General features: G+C 37.2%; 1 protein-coding gene across 2 annotated transcripts in view; it reads right to left on the bottom strand.

Annotated features, from left to right (window-relative positions):
• TTC8 (tetratricopeptide repeat domain 8) overlaps positions 1-14,746 on the bottom strand; it is a 34,789-nt gene extending 20,043 nt beyond the window's left edge. The window contains exons 1-6 of one of the 2 annotated variants that reach the window (XM_015865296.3): positions 14,550-14,746; positions 9,289-9,318; positions 6,076-6,196; positions 2,009-2,072; positions 1,693-1,852; positions 730-819 (exon numbers count right to left, since the gene is read on the bottom strand). In XM_015865296.3, the coding sequence (XP_015720782.1) occupies positions 730-819; positions 1,693-1,852; positions 2,009-2,072; positions 6,076-6,196; positions 9,289-9,318; positions 14,550-14,663 (579 nt within the window). In that variant the 5' untranslated portion in view covers positions 14,664-14,746. The remainder of the gene's footprint in view (positions 1-729; positions 820-1,692; positions 1,853-2,008; positions 2,073-6,075; positions 6,197-9,288; positions 9,319-14,549) is intronic. The other variant, XM_085550520.1, reaches the window with a different exon arrangement.
• Positions 14,747-18,963: the final 4,217 nt, after the last annotated feature.

Raw genomic sequence — 18,963 nt, 5'->3', positions numbered from 1 at the left:
AGTATACACATTTATCAAAGGAAAAATAAAACCCAGCTGTCTTTAAGAAGATCTAAGCTTAATTTCCTAGAGACATATCGTGTGATCCTTAATCCTTCCAGGTTTCTTACATTCTCCCTATTTTATAAACTCTAGTGGGTTTAGAATAATGTGTGTGCTGAGTGATTGCTAACAAGAGCATAACTGAACAAAAGGCCTGCAGTTTCTTCCAAAATGGGAAACAACTGGCTTGTAGCTGCCTGCAGTGGAGAGTTTGCAAGTCTTTTGCCTGGCAAGAGTAGAAATTACTATCTGAATCGAGTTTTAAAAAGCAGCTTGAGAAAGCAAATGAATTGCTAACCATATATCAAAAAATAGTAACCAATGTTTTAGAATGGGGAAGCTAACACTGGAGTATTCTGCTGTGTTTTTTTCCTCTTCACTCTTTTTTAGTTGCCCTTCATCACTCATGTAGTCACAGTTCAAGGCAATTTATTAGTATTTTTTTCTATCCAGATGTTTTTACCAGCCTAAATTTATTAACTATGTTGCTTCACACATACTTTTCAATTTCAAGTCTGGTAACCACTGCCTGAGCATAAAAGATAAGTAAGGTAAAATTTCTCTCAATTTTACAACTTGAACACAGTTCACCATTGTTTCAATCTGCAATCCCATGTACAGCTTAATAAGAATGATGCCAGAAAATCAGAAACAGATACCACAATGATTACCAAAATAGTTACGTACCTTTGCCAATTCGGGTTTTTGAGCATACTTTGATAAATTCAGTCGAGACACGTTTATGAAAGGGCCATCTGGATTTGTTATCATTGAAGCCTGACAGAAAGAAACATGCTTAAGTGGGAAGAGCCCCTAAACTTTTCCAGAACTTTCTCAAAATATTAGCAATATACCAAAAAGACTAAAAACAATGCAGTTGTAGATGTATTCTTCTGCTTTGTGACAGGGAATTTTATTCACAATTTCCATCTTTTCTGAAAGGCAGGAATCTGTCCTACTCCCATACGCTTCCTGAAAAAGGTTGCATGAACTACATTCTGGAATTACTTTTTACTTCCCTCTCTTCACTATTTCCACAGTGTGCCATGGCATGTAGCTTGCACAGTTACAGGGACTGAAGTCGGGTAAGATATGGAACAAAAAAAATCTTTCACAAAGTTTTAAGGAGATCGGTTCATACTCATGATAGTGAGAATCTGTAAATAACATAATGTTAATTAGTTTTAAACATTCATGCCAGTTGCAGCGTGTTAATTTGGCCAACAGAACAGAATCAAACTAATACACTTTATTTTCTTAGTCTGGTGAAGTGGTAGATATTGAGAGATTAGTAAATGCTTTGCAGTAAACTAAAAACTTGAAGGTTTAAGCATGCTTATGGCAAAGTCATGTTATAGTCATTTCACTAATCTTCAGTGATTAAGAACTGGTCTCACAAAACTTGTAAATTTTTGGATTTCTCTTAATTTTTGTGAACCTGTGGACTGATGTACATTTTTTCTATGAACAGAATAGCAAATTAATGAGGTAATGAGGAATAATAATGAGGAACTCTGACTCTGGAAACATTTTAAATAAAAATGCTGACGTCCCTCAAACTTGAGATTAGATGCAGCTTTGTGTCAAGTACAAAGTCCCAGACACTATGATCAAGAAAGCAGTCTTGCAAAGAACAGCCAGCCAACTTACCGTTCCTAGCCTGACATATCTCCCAGAAGCACTACTGATTGGACGAGCTGTTAGAGCTGTTCGAGGTGTTTTTATAGCCTGTTCCATAGTACTTGGCCGTCCGCTTTGTGTACTTGGTCTCACAAATCCTGTAATAGGTCTTCCTGACTGAGTTACTGGCCTGAAGATATTAAGCACATTATCCTCGTGTCAACTGGAATTTACTGATAGAGAGTTTATGCACTTATATCTGAAATATTTCATTTTTCAGAAGCTAAATTTAGGATTTGCTTGTGTACAACTGATCATATTTAAAAAAAAAAAAACAACCACATACCTAACTGCTGGGCTGGGGCCTCCACCTTGGCTAGTTCCAGGGAGTTTCAAAGATGTTCCTGGTCCTACAAAATAAGAACATTTCTGACTGCAGCTGGAGATACTGCACACTTGTCTAAGGGGCTTTAAAAAATGCTTATGTCTTACAGTAAGTCATAGCACTAGACAAGGAAGACAGGAACAAACTGCACTATCAGTAAATTGTTAGATTATTCCTAGAAACCTGCCATGACAAACATGGGAAAAAGTAATCTTCTATGTACTACTTTTCTTCTTCTGCCCTTCCTTTCATCCTTTTTCTATAGATGTTAAGCAGGTGCTGTTCCTCTTTACTTTTCCTAAAGAAATGGTACTGATTTCAAATTTCTCTAGTACTTGTACAACATCTATTTCATTAGGTTAAATTATTATTTGAAACCTTCTCCTCAGGGAAGGCAGGCAATTTTGTCATTGTACACATACTACAGACTGTAGTAAGATGTAGCAAGAACATCTCAGAACTGCATTTAAGAAATAAAGGCTATTGGAATTATAAGATGACGCTGTTTTAAAAAGGTTTATTTTCTACCTGGGGTTAGAATAACACCCGGACTTGATTAACTAAGGCAAAAGCCTTCAGCTACAGGGCAGGTATTCTCCCAGTTTCCTGTTTTGACATTAGTTCATTAAGAATTGCTAGATAACGAATATAGATTTTCCATCACCTTTGTTGGTTTTGAAAGCATGATAGGATATATTTGTTTGCTGGAATGTCTGCTGCTTTGTCAACATGTATGGAAGGAAATGAGATTTATGTTAAAAGAGGCAGTTTCTGACCAATCATCTATCTGTGTACTCATGACCAGCCCCACTTCAAACATTTCAAAGAACTGAAGTTATACTGATACGTATATAGTTTTTTTACTTCATTTTTTCACCAGTGTAATACCTCACATCTGCCCTTTTTTCAGTCTTCTCTCTTTTTCCCATCTTCAGGATGTAATTACCTCTGAGATGCTGCCATTTCACTGCTTAAGCAAAAAGATAGACTTGTCCAAACAGATAACCTTTAACTCGATCTGAGCACTTTCTAGTATTCTTAAACCAAGCTGTCATCAAGCATTCCTGCCTCTCATCTTGTAATAGTCACTGGAAAAGTGGTTTTCAGCTTTTCAGGTTAGCAGACAATGAACCAGTCTTCTACGTTTTCTTAAAACTACCACAGTGTCCCAGTTTCATCTGGGACATAGTTGATTTTTCCTTCATAGCATCTGGTATGATGCTGTTTTGGCTTTGGGAGAAAAATGTTTAACACATACTGATGTTTCAGTTGTTGCTGAGCAGTGCTGAAGCCAAGCATATTTCAACTTCTTGTACTGTCCTGCTAGAAAGGGGAGTTGAGGGGGTATAAGGAGCTGGTAGGATGCAGAATGAGGACAACTGGCCTAAACTGACCAAAGGGATATCCCATACAGTATGGAATCATATGAAAACTATAAAACTGAAGGCAGTTGGCTGGGGGGTAGCAGCTGTGGCCTGGGGATTGGCTGGGCACTGGCTGGTAGGCAGCGAACGACTGCTTTGTGCATCGCTGTTTTTGTAAATATATATTTTATTATTATCTCTACTATTATTATTTTCCTTTCCCTTCATTTACTGTTATGGTAAATAGGTGGGTTTTTTTATCTCAACATATGAGTTCTACTTTTTTTTTTTTTCTTCCCAATTCTCTCCGCTATCCCACTGAGAGAGGAGAGTGAGCAAACAACTGTATGGTACATAACTGCCTGCCAGGTTAAACCTCAACACACAGTTAAGTTAGAAAAGGCATTAAAATTCATTTTTCAGATACGTTTTTAAATAACAGTGATTGTTATGTGCTCTCAGCATACTTGGAGAACACTTGCCAGATTAGTTCCCTTGATTTCACCTCAGACTACTCAATTTTGAGTCCTGCTTTGAGAATCCCAGTTGAACTAGATATGAACAGGAATCAAGAGGAAAAAGTTTGTGTGGCCACTAGCAGCTATAGAATTTAAGAGCTTAATTTCAGCAGTGAAGGATAACTGCAGAGGATTCCTTTAACTCCCTAGTTAATAGGGTAGTTGATAGTATTTTGTGTCCAAAGGTAATACACTACAATTTTTCTTTAAAATGATGCTATAGGGTGTTTGTATTAATAAACAAGAATGCTGGAAAATTCACATGGCAAAACAATAAGAATTAAAAAAATGTGTAGAATACAAATTCCAGTACTGAAGTAGAGCCATAGAAAAATAGCTATTTCTAGTGGATCCCATGTAATTATTTGATGTTGTAAGAAAGAGAAAATCATTAGTAAAGTGGTTCTGTTTGGAGACTGAGATAGGGATAGATGCCAAAATTAAGTAGATATGTATCTGATGCAAAAGATTTTGAAACGTAAAATTATGTAAGCGAACTATGAACATTAAGAGCCATAATGCAGTAGATATGACGTGTCTTTAGGATTGTAAGCCATAACAAGATTATGGGAGGATAGCTTGAAAGATTAGTTTCAGTAGAAGACCCTGAATCAAGCAAGACAAAGAAGCAATAGATGGAGATTCAATTCATAGTTCCTGCTAGAGATATATATTGTGAAAAGCAAATGCACTGTTTTACAAAAGACTGTAGTGGGTTTGCTCTTCATGGAAATCTTTTAGACTTTCCCACAAAACAGCATACTAGCACAGGCATATCCAGTGGTTTTGAAGCAATTACAGCAAAGTCTTATTTATCTCAATGGCTCATGACTATAGGCTATACTATCAATATGATTTCCTTTGGCTTTGAAATCTGTGACATAGTATCCAGAAAGTCACCACTTTTTTAGTTTAAGCATAGTGCAAAATGACATTTTCCAAATAATCGCCCATTTCTCAAAATATTCATCAAATGATTTTTCTTGGCAGGTAGTCATTACTACAGGGTGCATAAAGTCGAAGCGATATTATATATTGTATGTTATATTATGCTGTTCTGAGGCAAGTACACATAACATAATTAGACTATCAAAAAGTATAAACATAACTTGAGTACTGCTTTACTTTTTATATGTGACGAAGCATGTAATGACAGCTTTTAAAAATGAAAAGGATAGATATAAGTATGCAGTTGCCTACTTCTATTCTGATAAAAAAACAATAACTTTTAATGATTCAAGTATTAGTTCTAGTCTATGTTCAGTTCTTCCACTGAATTCTCAGAGCATGGTAGTTGGTTGAGTGGTTGAGAGATGCGCCTAATAAAATGTATAAAATTTCCTATATCAATCATACTGGCAAAAAAGAGCAAACAGAAACGATGCAAAAAAAAAACCAAAAACAAAATGTAGTGGAATGACTGCACATTTAGACAGGAACTGACAAAACTGAGAAGAGTTGCATGCAAGAAACAGTCATAGGGCTGAAGAGCTGCCCTGGAAAGGAAGAGGAGAAAAGAAAAAGAAAAGAAAAAGAAAGAGAAGAGAAGAGAAGAGAAGAGAAGAGAAGAGAAGAGAAGAGAAGAGAAGAGAAGAGAAGAGAAGAGAAGAGAAGAGAAGAGAAGAGAAGAGAAGAGAAAAGAAAAGAAAAGAAAAGAAAAGAAAAGAAAAGAAAAGAAAAGAAAAGAAAAGAAAAGAAAAGAAAAGAAAAGAAAAGAAAAGAAAAGCAGAAGGAGTGGTACACAAAGGTGATGTCATATTTAGCATATTAGCATATTTAACAGTACAGGCACAGGCATGGGATTCATAGTACATCAAGGACATATATTTCTCTCATTTCTCAGTGGAGAAGAAACCAGAAAGGAGTTTAAGAAATAAATGCTTAGGGGAAAAAAAAAACCAAAAACCACAACACTAGTGAGTATAGAAATTTAGAAGAAAAACTGACAAAACACTGTCTAAATTCCAGGCCTAAGCCTATCAAAATCATGTGATCATTACAATCAGAAACAACTGAAAACTACTCTTGCAACAATAGCTAAAAGCCATAGTACGTCACCTCAGCACGAACCCTTTTACGATTGATGGCAATCCTGACAAAAACAGCTCCTGTTGCTACAACATACTTAAGAGAAAGCTGTTCTTACGTGGGACTTGAGCAATGGCATTTTCATCCAGCATCATCTCTGCTATTCCTTCTTGATCCATCTCAATTTCATCTACATACACCATTTCTGTCAAAGCTCGTGTTTTCAGGCTCCAGGCAGCCTGAATAAGGATAAAGCAAAAGGAAAAGCATCTTCAATTAAATAATCTAAACAGCAATTTTGTCTTCTAAAATAAAATTATTATTACTTCCTTAAAAGCCCTAATAAGTTTGAATAAGCTACTGATTTTAACAATTGGGTACAGCTGAACATTCACTGTAGGCAGACCCAATGTTGTGCATACAGTCATGGCCGCTTAACATGCACGACAAAAGTGCAGCTTTATGTGTAGCCTGAGCATCTTTGGAAAAGCACTAGGGGTGTCTATATGCTCAGATAGGTCCAGCAGGCTCATGCACTGCTTGTCCTGCTCATCAAGGTAAACATGCTAGTGGCTTCCCTGCTACTCTAGCCATATAGTTGCTTGATGGAGTTAAACAGGGGATTAGACATTAGACAACTCTTCTGGAGTGGAACAGCTAGTCACTGAATGTGGAGGACAGAATTTCATGCCTGATGAAAGTCAGGACTAATTTATATCATGGGCAACTGAGATCTCATGTTTTTGAAGATGTCCTCAGCTACCAGTGCTTTTCAAAATCTACAGCTGACAGACACCTTATTTGTACTGGATGGGAAAGGAAGGTAAGTAAAGCCATTATAATGCAAAGTAATGCCTTTCCAAGGCATCAGTGGAGAAAGAAGGAAAATCTTTTAACCAGTAATCTTTTAATTACTGTAGCATTAAGTATTTACAAGCCTTTAAAAAGATAATCTAAAACTCCTTTGTTCAGAGCTATAGACAGCATATCTCAGATTGTGAGATTACTGGAGAACTTGTTAGTGACCTTAACTGACAAATTGCTACATTAAATGTCTTGGGGGACAGTGTGGAAAGGCAAGTATAACTCTCGACTATGTGACAACTCTCATGTAGTCTACAGAAACAGCAAATCAGAGGGGAGGAAACAAACAGTTGGGAATTCATACATCAGTACCAACAAAATAACCATAAATCCAATCACTTCCTCGATAACTTGATATGTGTGTAATGTACTCATAGAACTGTTGTGATAAAGGGAGCCAGAAGATCAACCACTGATCTTCCTTCAGATATTGAACAGATCATCGTAAATTTTCTGAAGTAAATTTTTCTACCAAAACAATCTGATTTGTTGCTTTTCTGACATGGGCTACAGGATAAGCACCATTAATATTTGCTAAGGAAGCATTTCAAAATAGAAATAGGATGATACTACTCTTAACGGAACTGAAGGTCAAATACATAGAAGTGCTTATTCTTTAAATAACAGATAGATTTAATGATGTAACTCGTTACTTAATGGGACACCTCTTGTTCATCAGTTCTCAGATCATGCCTACTTCTACCTTTATGTCATGTAATTTTTCTATGCAGCGTTATAACTGCCTGCCCCCCCCCCCCAAAAAAAAAAGTAAATTTAAAAATGTTAAAATATTTATCTCTAGTTTTCTTCCAAGCAGAAGCTAAGGAGGCATTTAGGCAACCACCTCAGGCACAATTAGAAACCTTTGTTCAAGTAAGAAGAGAAAGGAAGAGGGCTGGATGATTTGAATCTAGGCCAGACAGATATAATCCAGATTTGCTTTATCATCTTTTTGTTTATTCTTATGTTGGCTGACAGTCTGTAATTATCATTGATATTTGCAGTTACATGTCCAGTATCCTCAACCATTTTTCATTATTCTAGAAAACTACTTAGGTTTGAGCTTGTTTTAAAAAAAAAAAACCTTCATGCTACTCTGCTTTTTTTGAAGACATACATGTCTAAAGTGAACAATTGAGTCTATATAGAGAACATGCTGAAATTAGAGCTCTCAGAATAGTCAAATGCTTATCTATTAATAGAGATATAAAAAGCTGCTCATAGGAAGGATCTTTTTCTGGGAAGTGGAAGTAGCAACTTCTCTGATCACTAAAAGAGGACGGTTCTTAACAGACACAGGTGTATCATTCTGATTTTCCCAATAACAAAGATCAGAGAACATGTTTTTAAAAGCAGTATGTCTCCTTCTGATTATCAGACACAAATCTGTGATGAAAAAATAGGTTCTTAGACTGTTCTTACAGTCTTCAGCTCCTATTCTGGGGCTCCACAGCTAACAACCTTGAATTTCATGCACTATTCCTTAAGAAGTAACTAGACTGTAGATCAGAGCATTGCCTATAGCAATATTTGTGTAAGGACCCCTGATCAGAGCAGCAAGACGGAGAAAAATGTCAAATTCATTATTTAAACTACAGAAAGATGACATTTACCTTAGGAAAAAATCTTAACTTCTAGTAATATGACCCATTTGAAGTATCAAATTATAATGATAATGTTTCATTATCACAAATTTTATACCATGCATTATGAAATCTTAAAAAATAAAAAATAAATAGAACGCAGCAACTACCTTGTGAAGCATAGTCTTCACAGTTACAAATATATCCATCAGTATTTCATTAAAATAATCTTGTATGCAGACAGCTTACTTTACTGGAATTAGTAGGAGACTTATAAAATATAATATTGTGTGCTAGAGCTAAAAGAAGCCACAATCTGCACATTGCCATTCTTCCCACTGCAGTAATCTAGCAGTAATATAGGCAGAATGAAAACTATTCAAATACCCTGTCTTTCATCCATTGAGCAAAGTATCATCATGGAGCTTCAGGATTTCCTAATCTACACAAAACGGGTGCTAGGAGAATGAGCTGTAGGATCAGGAAGGAGAGGTCTAACAGCCCGCCATTACACTGGATTACAGGAAACATAAACCTGAACCCTAAAGAAATACACATTGTATTTTTTCCTAATCTCACCAGCTGATGAAGGCCGTTCTTTTTGATGCAGATTCAGAGGTGAGCTACTGAACTGCTGAATAAATCTAAAGAAATATGAGACAAATAACTTTATTTAAAAACCTGCCTATTTAAAATACCCCTTATTAAATCTGTTGCCAATGATGAAAAACAAACATATGTCGCTAAGGTTGTAACAATAAAAGTATTATTCAATATATTCAATTTTTTTCTTAATTATAATTAATTATATTTATATACTATAAATATATATTTATTATATATACTATATACTATTATAATTATAGTAATGGGAAGAGTTTTACCTGAAAAGCAGAGTATCCAGTATCATGCTCCTGACAAGAGAAGACAGAGAAATTAAAGAACAGAAATGGTGAGGGCAAGCTCCTTACTTCCCCGTGTAGTATGAGGCATGGGCTACATGTCTTCCAATCTGACCATCTTTTACCCCATCAGTTCCATGACAGCAGGGAACTGGAGCACTAGCAATGCTCTCACATCTTTCTCCATGCTGCATTTGTAATAAATTTGTTCAGCAGTGCCAGAGTGTGAAACTAAACTAACCATTAATGGAAAACATGGAACTAAACATTAATGGAGGGATTAATCTCGGTTGTCTGGTGTACCTGTACTTGTGTAAGCTAACTCAGAAATGCCTTGATGTTACAGCTATGTATCTTAATTCAGGCACTGCCCATTAGCTTAAAGAAAATAAATTAATCAGCTGAATGCGGCTACATAGGAACATTCACAGTGCTAAGAAATTCAAAAAATGAAAACCTTCATCACTGAAAAAATAAAGCTGATCAACTGTATTTCCTAAAAAACATCGTTCTGTCTTAACTGTAGGTGTAAATGTGTGTTCACATATTCTGATAAACTAATGCAGGAAATAACAAGATTTTAAATGGAAACAACAGAAATAACATTAAAATGCAACATCTTTTAACATAGGTGGATCCAGTAGTTGCAACTCATGCAAGTAATCCAGTGGAACTAGATTCAGAGTAAAGATTTCTTTGAGAGGATTAACATGTAGCGCTGCCCTATAAGCTTGTACCTCAAAACAAAAGGTCAAATTTATTCTTCATTTACACATATAAAGCTCCTTTGAAATTAATAAGATTGCAAAAGCAATGAAGGAAGGATTTAACCCAGATCTCTAAATCCACTAAGGGCATTTTAAAATTAAAGTTAATGTGTAGAGTCAGTTTATTTTAAGAACAAAAATATTTAGAAAAATGATGTCTTCTGATGCTTGTAGCCTAGAAGAAAGAATGAAACAAGATTACATACCCTCTATTCTAAAAACAAACCCCCAAACCTTCACTTTATAATCAGTTTTTTAGTTGGATATGATTTAATACATGCTGAATATTACATTCGGTACAACTGAAAAATACCTCTCTAGAGCAGAAACACAAAATACATGAGCTAGAACCAGCGACATCTGTATGCATCACTAGTTTTTATGCATAAACTTAGTAATTAGTCTTTTGAACCCATAAGTTATTTTGGTTGAAGATATTTTTTCACATCACATTCCATGTAAATGCATTATTTTTATCATGACCTTACAGAAAACAGTATGCAAGTAATAGTAGTTGACATTGCACCTTAGGAGAAGAAAGGACAAATGAACAAGAGCAAATCCTTACAGTATACAATTAATCAAGTTAAAGGCTGGACACCCACTGTATATTCATTAATGATATTAAGTAATTTATTATTTTTTGTTAAACTAGAGCAGACCTCATACATCGGTGCTGGTTTACTGCCTTGAATCTGACATATGGAACACAAAGAACGGTAATCAGATTAGGTAACTAATCAGGATGATAAACAGAGACAGTCACGGATTGTATTTCCTCTAGGTCATTCTATTACTATAAACATAGAAGACGGTTTACTTGGTTACAATAGAAAATAATTAAATTGAACATCAGTGCTTTCTGTATTTGTATTCCCAAGTGCTAGTCAAAGAACATGCTGTTTTATCTATCCTGAGATAATATTTTATAAGCAATAAAATTAACTTCAATAATTTTCTTACTTTTTAAATGAAGAAATTCAGAAAAGCTTGTACAGAAAAAGTACTTTTGTCTTCCATAAAATCTAACTCAATAGGAGGTAATTATTGTTCTATAAAAATGTTAAGTTTTTGTAACGAAAATCTCTTTATGATTACATAAATGATTTTATAGCATTTCAACTTAATTGATGTGTTTTATAAGAATGTGTGTTTATAATGGCATTTGATACTGCTGCAAAAGGAAATTCCTGATTTTAACTCAGTTGGCTAAGAGGTCTATATGATATATCTAAAAGCTTCTAATACCTACTGCATCTGATGAGAGTTCAAAGAGTACTACACCAATTAAATGTAATTGCCAATTATATTAATTGTAAATGTAGCTATTAATTAGATCATCCATCAGTAAACTTATTTTTCAGCTCTCTTTATGTTCTAAAGCACATTCTGAATAGTAAGATACATGTATAGAGAGCAACAAATTAGGAGCAAGCCAAGAAAATGTATTTATTACATTTATGACTGGCAAAAAATACAGGATACTCTAAAGAGCTGATTTCAGCTGTTTGCAGCTTTCTGACAGTTTTGCAGTTGCAAGGGAGAAGGAGTGATGATATCATTTAGCGGACCAGCTGACGTGGCTAGGAAATACAGGCTGTCAAAAATACGGGGTCTTTCAGGCATGAAAACAGATTATGCACTGTTAGTCTCTTCTTTTACTTACCAGTGTCAAATCATGTCTTACAAGGGATTATGCTAGCTGCCTGAGCATGAAAAAAGTTCTAGTCCATAACACAGTTTAACTCAGCCCTTCCTGGGTATCTCTTTAAACGATACCATCTCCCATGGCTCAGTATGTATCACCTCCTAATGCTGTTCAAAGTGACTCTCTGAACAGGCTACTGCTCCGAGGTCCTTCTGTCACTGGTTGCAGAGATTGGGATGCACGTGCTTAGTGAAATATGGGACAACAGGATGAGAGCAGATGGCGCTGTGATTACAGCAGTTGAGTATTGCCTTGCAGGGCACAACAGCTCACTTAATCCAAGCTTTCCATAAGTGTTATCATTTGTCTATTTGCTTTCCTGGTGTCCAGGATAACGTATCTTGGGCCTGATTTGCAGAACTACTTCCATAATTCAAGATGGGGTTTCCTCATCAAAGGATTTAGAACTGTTATGTGCTTTCTAAGCATAATAAATGAGATATTTCACTTTAGGTACCAAAAATTATATGCATACTTAGTTCTAAATGTTTTTGTACATCATAACAAAATACTACTAATTTAATTTACATGAATAGACAACAGCACCATTTTCCTGCTAGGAGGTTAAGGAGATCACTTTTATTGAATTCATAGCTTCAGAAATGTAACTGATTCACTACCTTTAGAATAAACACAGAATGATGTAAAACCTGCAAGGCTTTACATGAGAAACAAAAAAATTAAATACGGGCTTTATTTTTAGTGCTTATCTGTCCAAGGAGGATTTCGTGTTGACTACAATAGTAGGTAAAGTAATATGACCACATTTGACTGAAAAAAAAAAATTCCATTCTATGTTAACTCCGCCATGAACATTAAAGCTGTATTTTAACTTAGATCATTAGAAAATGTTTAACTTAGAGATTTCAAGAGTAAGATCTTGTATGTCAAGCCAGTTTGAGTCTGGTTCAAGCTGCACACTTGAGAATGAACCAATGTTCTGTTTTTTCCCACCTGTAGCACCACAACAAATGGGATATAAATAATGGACATTTTCTCCTGTCAGGAGCAGCATTCTTTATTTAGATTAACAGGTAGGAACAACAGCAAAAAAACAAAAAACAAAAATCCAACTTGTGTAACCATTACATTTTGAGAATACACCATGAAGCACAATTCATAATCCTTCCAAAGAAACACTGATTGGATGAATTTCCCCTTAAACAGCTCTCCATTCATATTTTTTCTAAGAGTCTGAACTGTTATGAACCTGTAACATGAAGTGTTTATATAAAGCAAAATCTACTTGCTGGTGTCTGCACACTTGCCATATGCTTTACTTGAACACTATGCTATGAAATCTATTTCTAGAGAAAGACTGAAATAGTGTTTCAAGCATTTTTTAAATGTTAAAACATGTTTTTCTAGTCTTAGGAAGAAGCATTTAAAAAAAAATTTAAGTTATTAATTGCTGCTTAAACAGGATTCTTCATGAAGATTAAATGAGGCAACAGCCAAACTAATTGTAATTCAAGTTCACAGAAACCGAAGACATGCTGCACAGAAGTCATGCTAAATCCTACTTGTTGTTCCAGACCAGTTTTCTTGGAATGCCTTCTTTAGTGAGTTTTTCATAGAGTCGTTTGAGTTAAAAGGGACACTTCAAGGCCATCTGGCCCAACTCCCCTGCAATGAACAGGGACACCACAGCTAAATCAGGTTGCTCAGAGCCCTGTCCAGCCTGACCTTGAATGTCTCCAGGGACAGGGGATCTACATCACCTTTGGACAGCCTGTTCCAGTGCTTCACCACCCTTATGTAAAATACTTCTTCCTAATATCCAATTTAAATTTCCCCTTCTTCAGTTTGAAACCATTTCCCCATGTCCAATCTGCTCATGGCTCTCTACTGGTGCCTTACAATACATACCATAAACAAAAGCACCTTTTATATATCAGCCCTAAAATGGTGTAAATTACACAGCCATCTGACTGTGTAGCTTTCTTTAAAGATTTTTTACCCGTGATGAAAGAGATCACCTTCAAAATTCTTACAATCTATAGCCATAGGATACTTTGGAGATGCAGTTTATGTAATATAAAGTGTTTGTGATGATAAAGTCCAATTACTGGAGACATTTACTGGAGACATTTTCTAAAACTAGCAATACAGTTTTTTCATGCATACAAAAACTAATCTAGAAACATCATTCACAAACTTATACTTTCTGCATAGCAGTAAAAAATGCAGGTGCTTAACAACACATCCAACGTTTCTAGACTTGGCATTTGGAGAGTTAACGGAGCAGGACAACAACACCTTTTGGTGGGTGGTAATGCTTGTACCTGGGATGAGGTAAAACATGTATCTCTTATGCAGTTTAGTCCACACAGCAATACACAAACATCTATATAAAATCGCCAGCAACACCTGTAAGCAGATTTTCTTCTGGTCGTGGCTTTTCCTCTCTTAACAGCTCAAACTCATCGGTGGTGTGGGAAGTCCTGGGACGTGCTGGCTTCCAGCAGCCCCACTCACCTGTCGCTCCATCACTGCTCCACGCCCTATTGGGACTGGGAGGGCACCCAGCGGGGCACATCTGAGGCGGCATGCCCACCGCCTGCAGCCTGCAGGGAGAACTGGGCAGCTCGGCGAGAAGCAGAACCTCGCCCAGCGCTGATCGATGCCCCTCGGCCCGCGCTGGAGCCGGTCACACGATGGCTCTGGCGGAGGCCCCTCACTGACCCTCTAACGGCAGATCGCGGCGCGTTTCTCTGGCAGCAGCAACAGGTAGCCCCGTCCCTCGGCCTCCCGGCCCGGCTCCCTACCTGCTCGCTGGGCGCCCCCTCCAGCAGCTGCGAGCACAGCTCCGAACACTGCCGGAACTTCCTCCGCCTGAAGTAGCTCCAGGCCTGGAACAGCGGCTCCGTCTCCAACCCCATCCCGCCGGCGGAATGGCTGAGGGTCCGGCGGGGCCCTCCGCTCTTCCCGGCCCTCGGCTTGCCGAGCGGGTCCGAGGCGGAGCGGGGAGGGGGAGCCGGGCCGCAGCGGCGAAAGCGGCAGGCCCCGCCTCAGCCTGGCCGGGCCTGCGCGTCGCGTCGAGCCGGGAGGGACTGAGGAGACGGGCGGTGCTGTAAGAGGGTGGGTAGACGGATCCTGCTCCATGGATCCTGAATGTGAAATCCTAAAATGTGAAATCAGTGAGAGCCATTTGGAATGAGCATATATGGCTGAAAAATAATGCGGTCTTTTAATCATCGTTTGAGTAAAAAGTCCTCTAGAGCTGTGGGAATTCAGTTGGGAAGAGCACACACTGCTCTGATCAGGTCTTTCAGGCTCCATTAGTCTGTTATTTCGTTAAGTATGCAAAGGTAAAACTAGACGTGTTTAGAGAAGAAAAAAGCAGGATTATGACTCTTTCTATGTATGTTTTGTTGAGTGTTGGTTGCAACCATTAGCCCAAGGAAGAAAAGTTCCCTAGGGATGCTTGGAGAAATAATTAAAAAAAAAAAAAAAAAAAAAAAGGGGTTTTGAAGCAAAAATATCTGATGGATGAACAATAATGTGATAGCTAAAATCGTGTCACTGGTAATTTAACAAATCATTCTGAATTTAATCCTATTGTTTCACCTCAACCCTCAGTTCATTCAAAGTGGAAGCCTCTTGAAGCAGGTACCCAGGCTAAGCTGGCAAGCTGAATGTGGAATGGAAGGTTTTAGAAATAACCAACCCTCAGACTGTTTGTTCTAATAGGGGAGTAAAATGACTCAAACTATCATCTATGGATGGCTGGGTTTTGCTTGTCCCACAGAGAGTGCTCAGGGAAGGAGTGTTCTGAGTGGTGTGTTCTGAGACCACGCCATTCCCAGGAGGGACTGGTGGAACGGTAGTAGCATAACAGTCTCTTTAATTTGTTGTGTGAGACAGTATGTACTGCATTCCCACAGAATGTGCTGGAGGCCTGCACAAGGACACTCAGTCTGTACTTTGGGTTGGTCAGAAGGTTGAGCAGTATTTCTTGTTGCTGTGATACTGCTCTATACCTGTAGTACTGCGGCTGAGAACCTGTTGGCACCTAAAATAGTATCTGATTTTTCTATATGTTCTTTAGCCTGGCAAATACTTTGCATTTTATGGTTAAGCCAGGGAGGTGGTTGAATCGCCATCCCTGGGTGTGTTTAAGAGCTGTTTGGATGTGGTGCTCAGGGATATGATTTAGTGGAGGTTTTTTAGAGTTAGGGTACTGGTCAGGCTGTGGTTGAACTTGATGATCTTCAAGGTTTTTTCCAACCTGGGTAATTCTATGATTCTATGATCAGAGAGATTGCGAACACTGGCCAGAATCTACAGATTTATTTAAAAAAACTAAACTAAAGTTCTTCCAACTACCTTTGTAAACAATAATGTGATGGTTTGTTATTAAATGCTTCAAATGCTTGCTGTTATCACCATGTTATTACCAGAATTTAGCATGTTCGAACGGTTACTTTTTTAATAGAATGTAATATGAAGGGCATTTCTAGATTGTGGGGACGCATCTTGAAGTCAGTCCAATAGATCCAGTGTTGTTAGATTAAAATGTCAAGCAGGAGATAGTTTGTTGGCCAGAGACAAATAATGAGGGAATGTTGTTTTGTACTTCCTGTTTTTAAAAGGCAATTCAGTTTTGTGAACAGCAGTTAAACACCCCATTTATCTGTGCAGGAAAACAAAGACCAGTAGCTCCTAAATGTCATTGACTCCAACACAATCTTATTAAAAACCTCATAGTTAAAGCACTGCATGTAAATTTTAATTTGTGGGCAATTATTTTAAGCCTTAATATCTTAATGACAACCCACAGGCTACGAAGTAAATTACCTGTTTAATGTTTGATTCTAGCAATTCCATTTTGAGTTAGTGAAACAAACAGAAACACAGTGAAATGGTAATTATGGGCAAACTCAGCAGGTGAAGGTTCCCAGGTGCTCTGCTAAGCTGAATGCTGTGCTTTCCTCTGAGCAAAGCCATGGATTAGTGATAGGTACCATCAACTACTCCATGCTTTGGCACACCTGAAGGTGTTTGGCTTGACAAGGAAACAGGTTTCTGTGTCCTGGAATCTTCAAGATGACTTGGCTTTCCAGCTGAAAGGAATGGAAAGCCAGAAAAAAAGCAGGAAGCTTAATGTTTTATGTGGGGAATGAACTTGGAGTTCTTTTTAATAAAGCTAATGACTTTTCAGAAGGAAAAAAAAAAAAAGAAAAGAAAGTTGCATCTTTATACTTAGAAAATGAATGGAAACAAATTGTGAATCACGTGAGCTGCCAGTATTTGGTCCCTGGTTGTGGGAGGTTGCTTCTTAAAGGAGGAAACGCAGTAAGCATTTCATATATCTCTCTTGGGAGGACAGTGGAGGTGGGAAGAGAATGTTTTTTGTATAAAATAATTGCTTTATCATATATCAGTAATACATACCACTGGTTTTCTGCCATATTTTTTTTTAGTTCTGAGATTCTGCCTATAGTAAAAGAAGTCACAGTCTTCCAAAGTTTGTCTATGCATCAAAAATTTTGGTAACAGACTTCTTTTTTGTAGACATTTCTGAACGGTAGCTATTTGAACTGGAGGCTGAGGGTAATGTTATGTGACCATTCATTCACCTTTCTGTTAGCTACTTCTGTAACAAATGGCTTCTTGGCAAAATAAAGAGGAAGACAGTCCCTGTGCAATTTTTATTTGTTACACTGTTGGGAAAGGCATTCATTACAGTTGGAGATGAAGCCAAAGTGATGTTCTCCTAGTAGGTCAAGATGCATAATGTGCTTCAAGAATGATCACTTCTGGACTGTGTGTGCATAGTGTCTGGAAAAAAAGTTACTATGTATGTAAAAGCTGCTTTTTCTCATTCTTGTAGCTTGGGGTAATACATTTTTTTTAGTAGCTTGCTATAGCTATCTGCTCCTTGTAACACCTCTCCCCCAACTTGAGAAAAATCCAATCTGTGGAGAGTTGGACAAAATAACTTTGGTTAATTATCTCTGAGATGTAATTGATGTGTGGGAGAAAAACAAATTTCCTCTTCTACATTGATAAGAAAAAAAAGATAGTAACATAGCAACATCCTCACAGAGATTTTATGGGTTCAAGATGGATTTCACTGTTTGAAAGGCTTGTCTGCATTCTTTTTCAGAAGTTTTGGCATCTATTATTTGGTCTCTTCTATTAGTTTGTTAGGGCCAAATTATGCACTACTTACTCTACTGTCCTCAAACTATAATGGATCACTCCATGGTCATTGTGTTGATGCTTCTTGAGACAATAACATAGTTGTGATAAAGCTATAGAAGTCACCAGTATTTCTTTTAAAAAAGTTGCGTGCTTGTCTTGTGTCACTAAATATCAGGAATCCTGTTATTATTCATCTTTATTCATAAACACATGGGTTTGTATAATTTCTTTTTAGAAATGATGGGTTTTATTGACAAAATATAGTTTTGTGTAGTGGATTTGTTATTTTTCAGTTAATTGTTAAATTTTTTGTCAAGTTTAAATGCAACTTAGGGATTTAAATGTGCTTCTTATTTTCATCTTACATTTTAGCAGCTTTTCTCTTCTACTGACAAGGTTCTCTGAACCAGTACTGACAACAAGCTCTGAAAGGGTAGATTTATTTATTAATAATAATAGCATTAACAATTAATGTTGTCCTTATTTGTGTACCTGATGCTTTGTATTTTTCAAATATTCTTATGACCCTTCTGCAAAATTCTCTTAAACTATGAATGTAAGGTACATGAAATGGCCTCTTAGAAGGTATGTATGGAAGAGTAGGACAAGCCCACCAGTATCTAAGGCCTGTTTCATTTAAAAAACATAGGAGCTGTAAGCTGCCTTTGCCTTTTGAAGCCATCTATTGGGGTCTTCTATGCACCAAACTATTCCTCTTGTTTCTTAAGTAGGAATGCTAATTCTCAGGCCTCATATCTCCATCATGAACTCACACTGTTATCATAAAAGCCAAAATAGAATCTCAATTCCTTATTCCCAAAATTCTGTTGATATCCAGATATATTGATATCTGGTGTCCCCCAGACAGTAGCTGTCATACAGACGCAATCTGTTTCTTCTGTCTTTTGACTTGCCTCTCTCCAGATGTAAGAATATTGGCAAGAAGCATGATCAGCAGCTCAATATAATTAACAAAGGCTGAGATGAAGCACTGCTCTTACCACATATCTACCTGGAGGGGGCCTCAGCTGG

Source organism: Coturnix japonica, chromosome 5 (assembly GCF_054131305.1).
Source record: "Coturnix japonica strain WE chromosome 5, WE-NBRP24, whole genome shotgun sequence".
Classification (NCBI taxonomy): domain Eukaryota; kingdom Metazoa; phylum Chordata; class Aves; order Galliformes; family Phasianidae; genus Coturnix; species Coturnix japonica.
The sequence above is the reverse complement of the archived record's forward strand: the minus strand, read 5'-3'. Positions and strand labels throughout refer to the sequence as shown.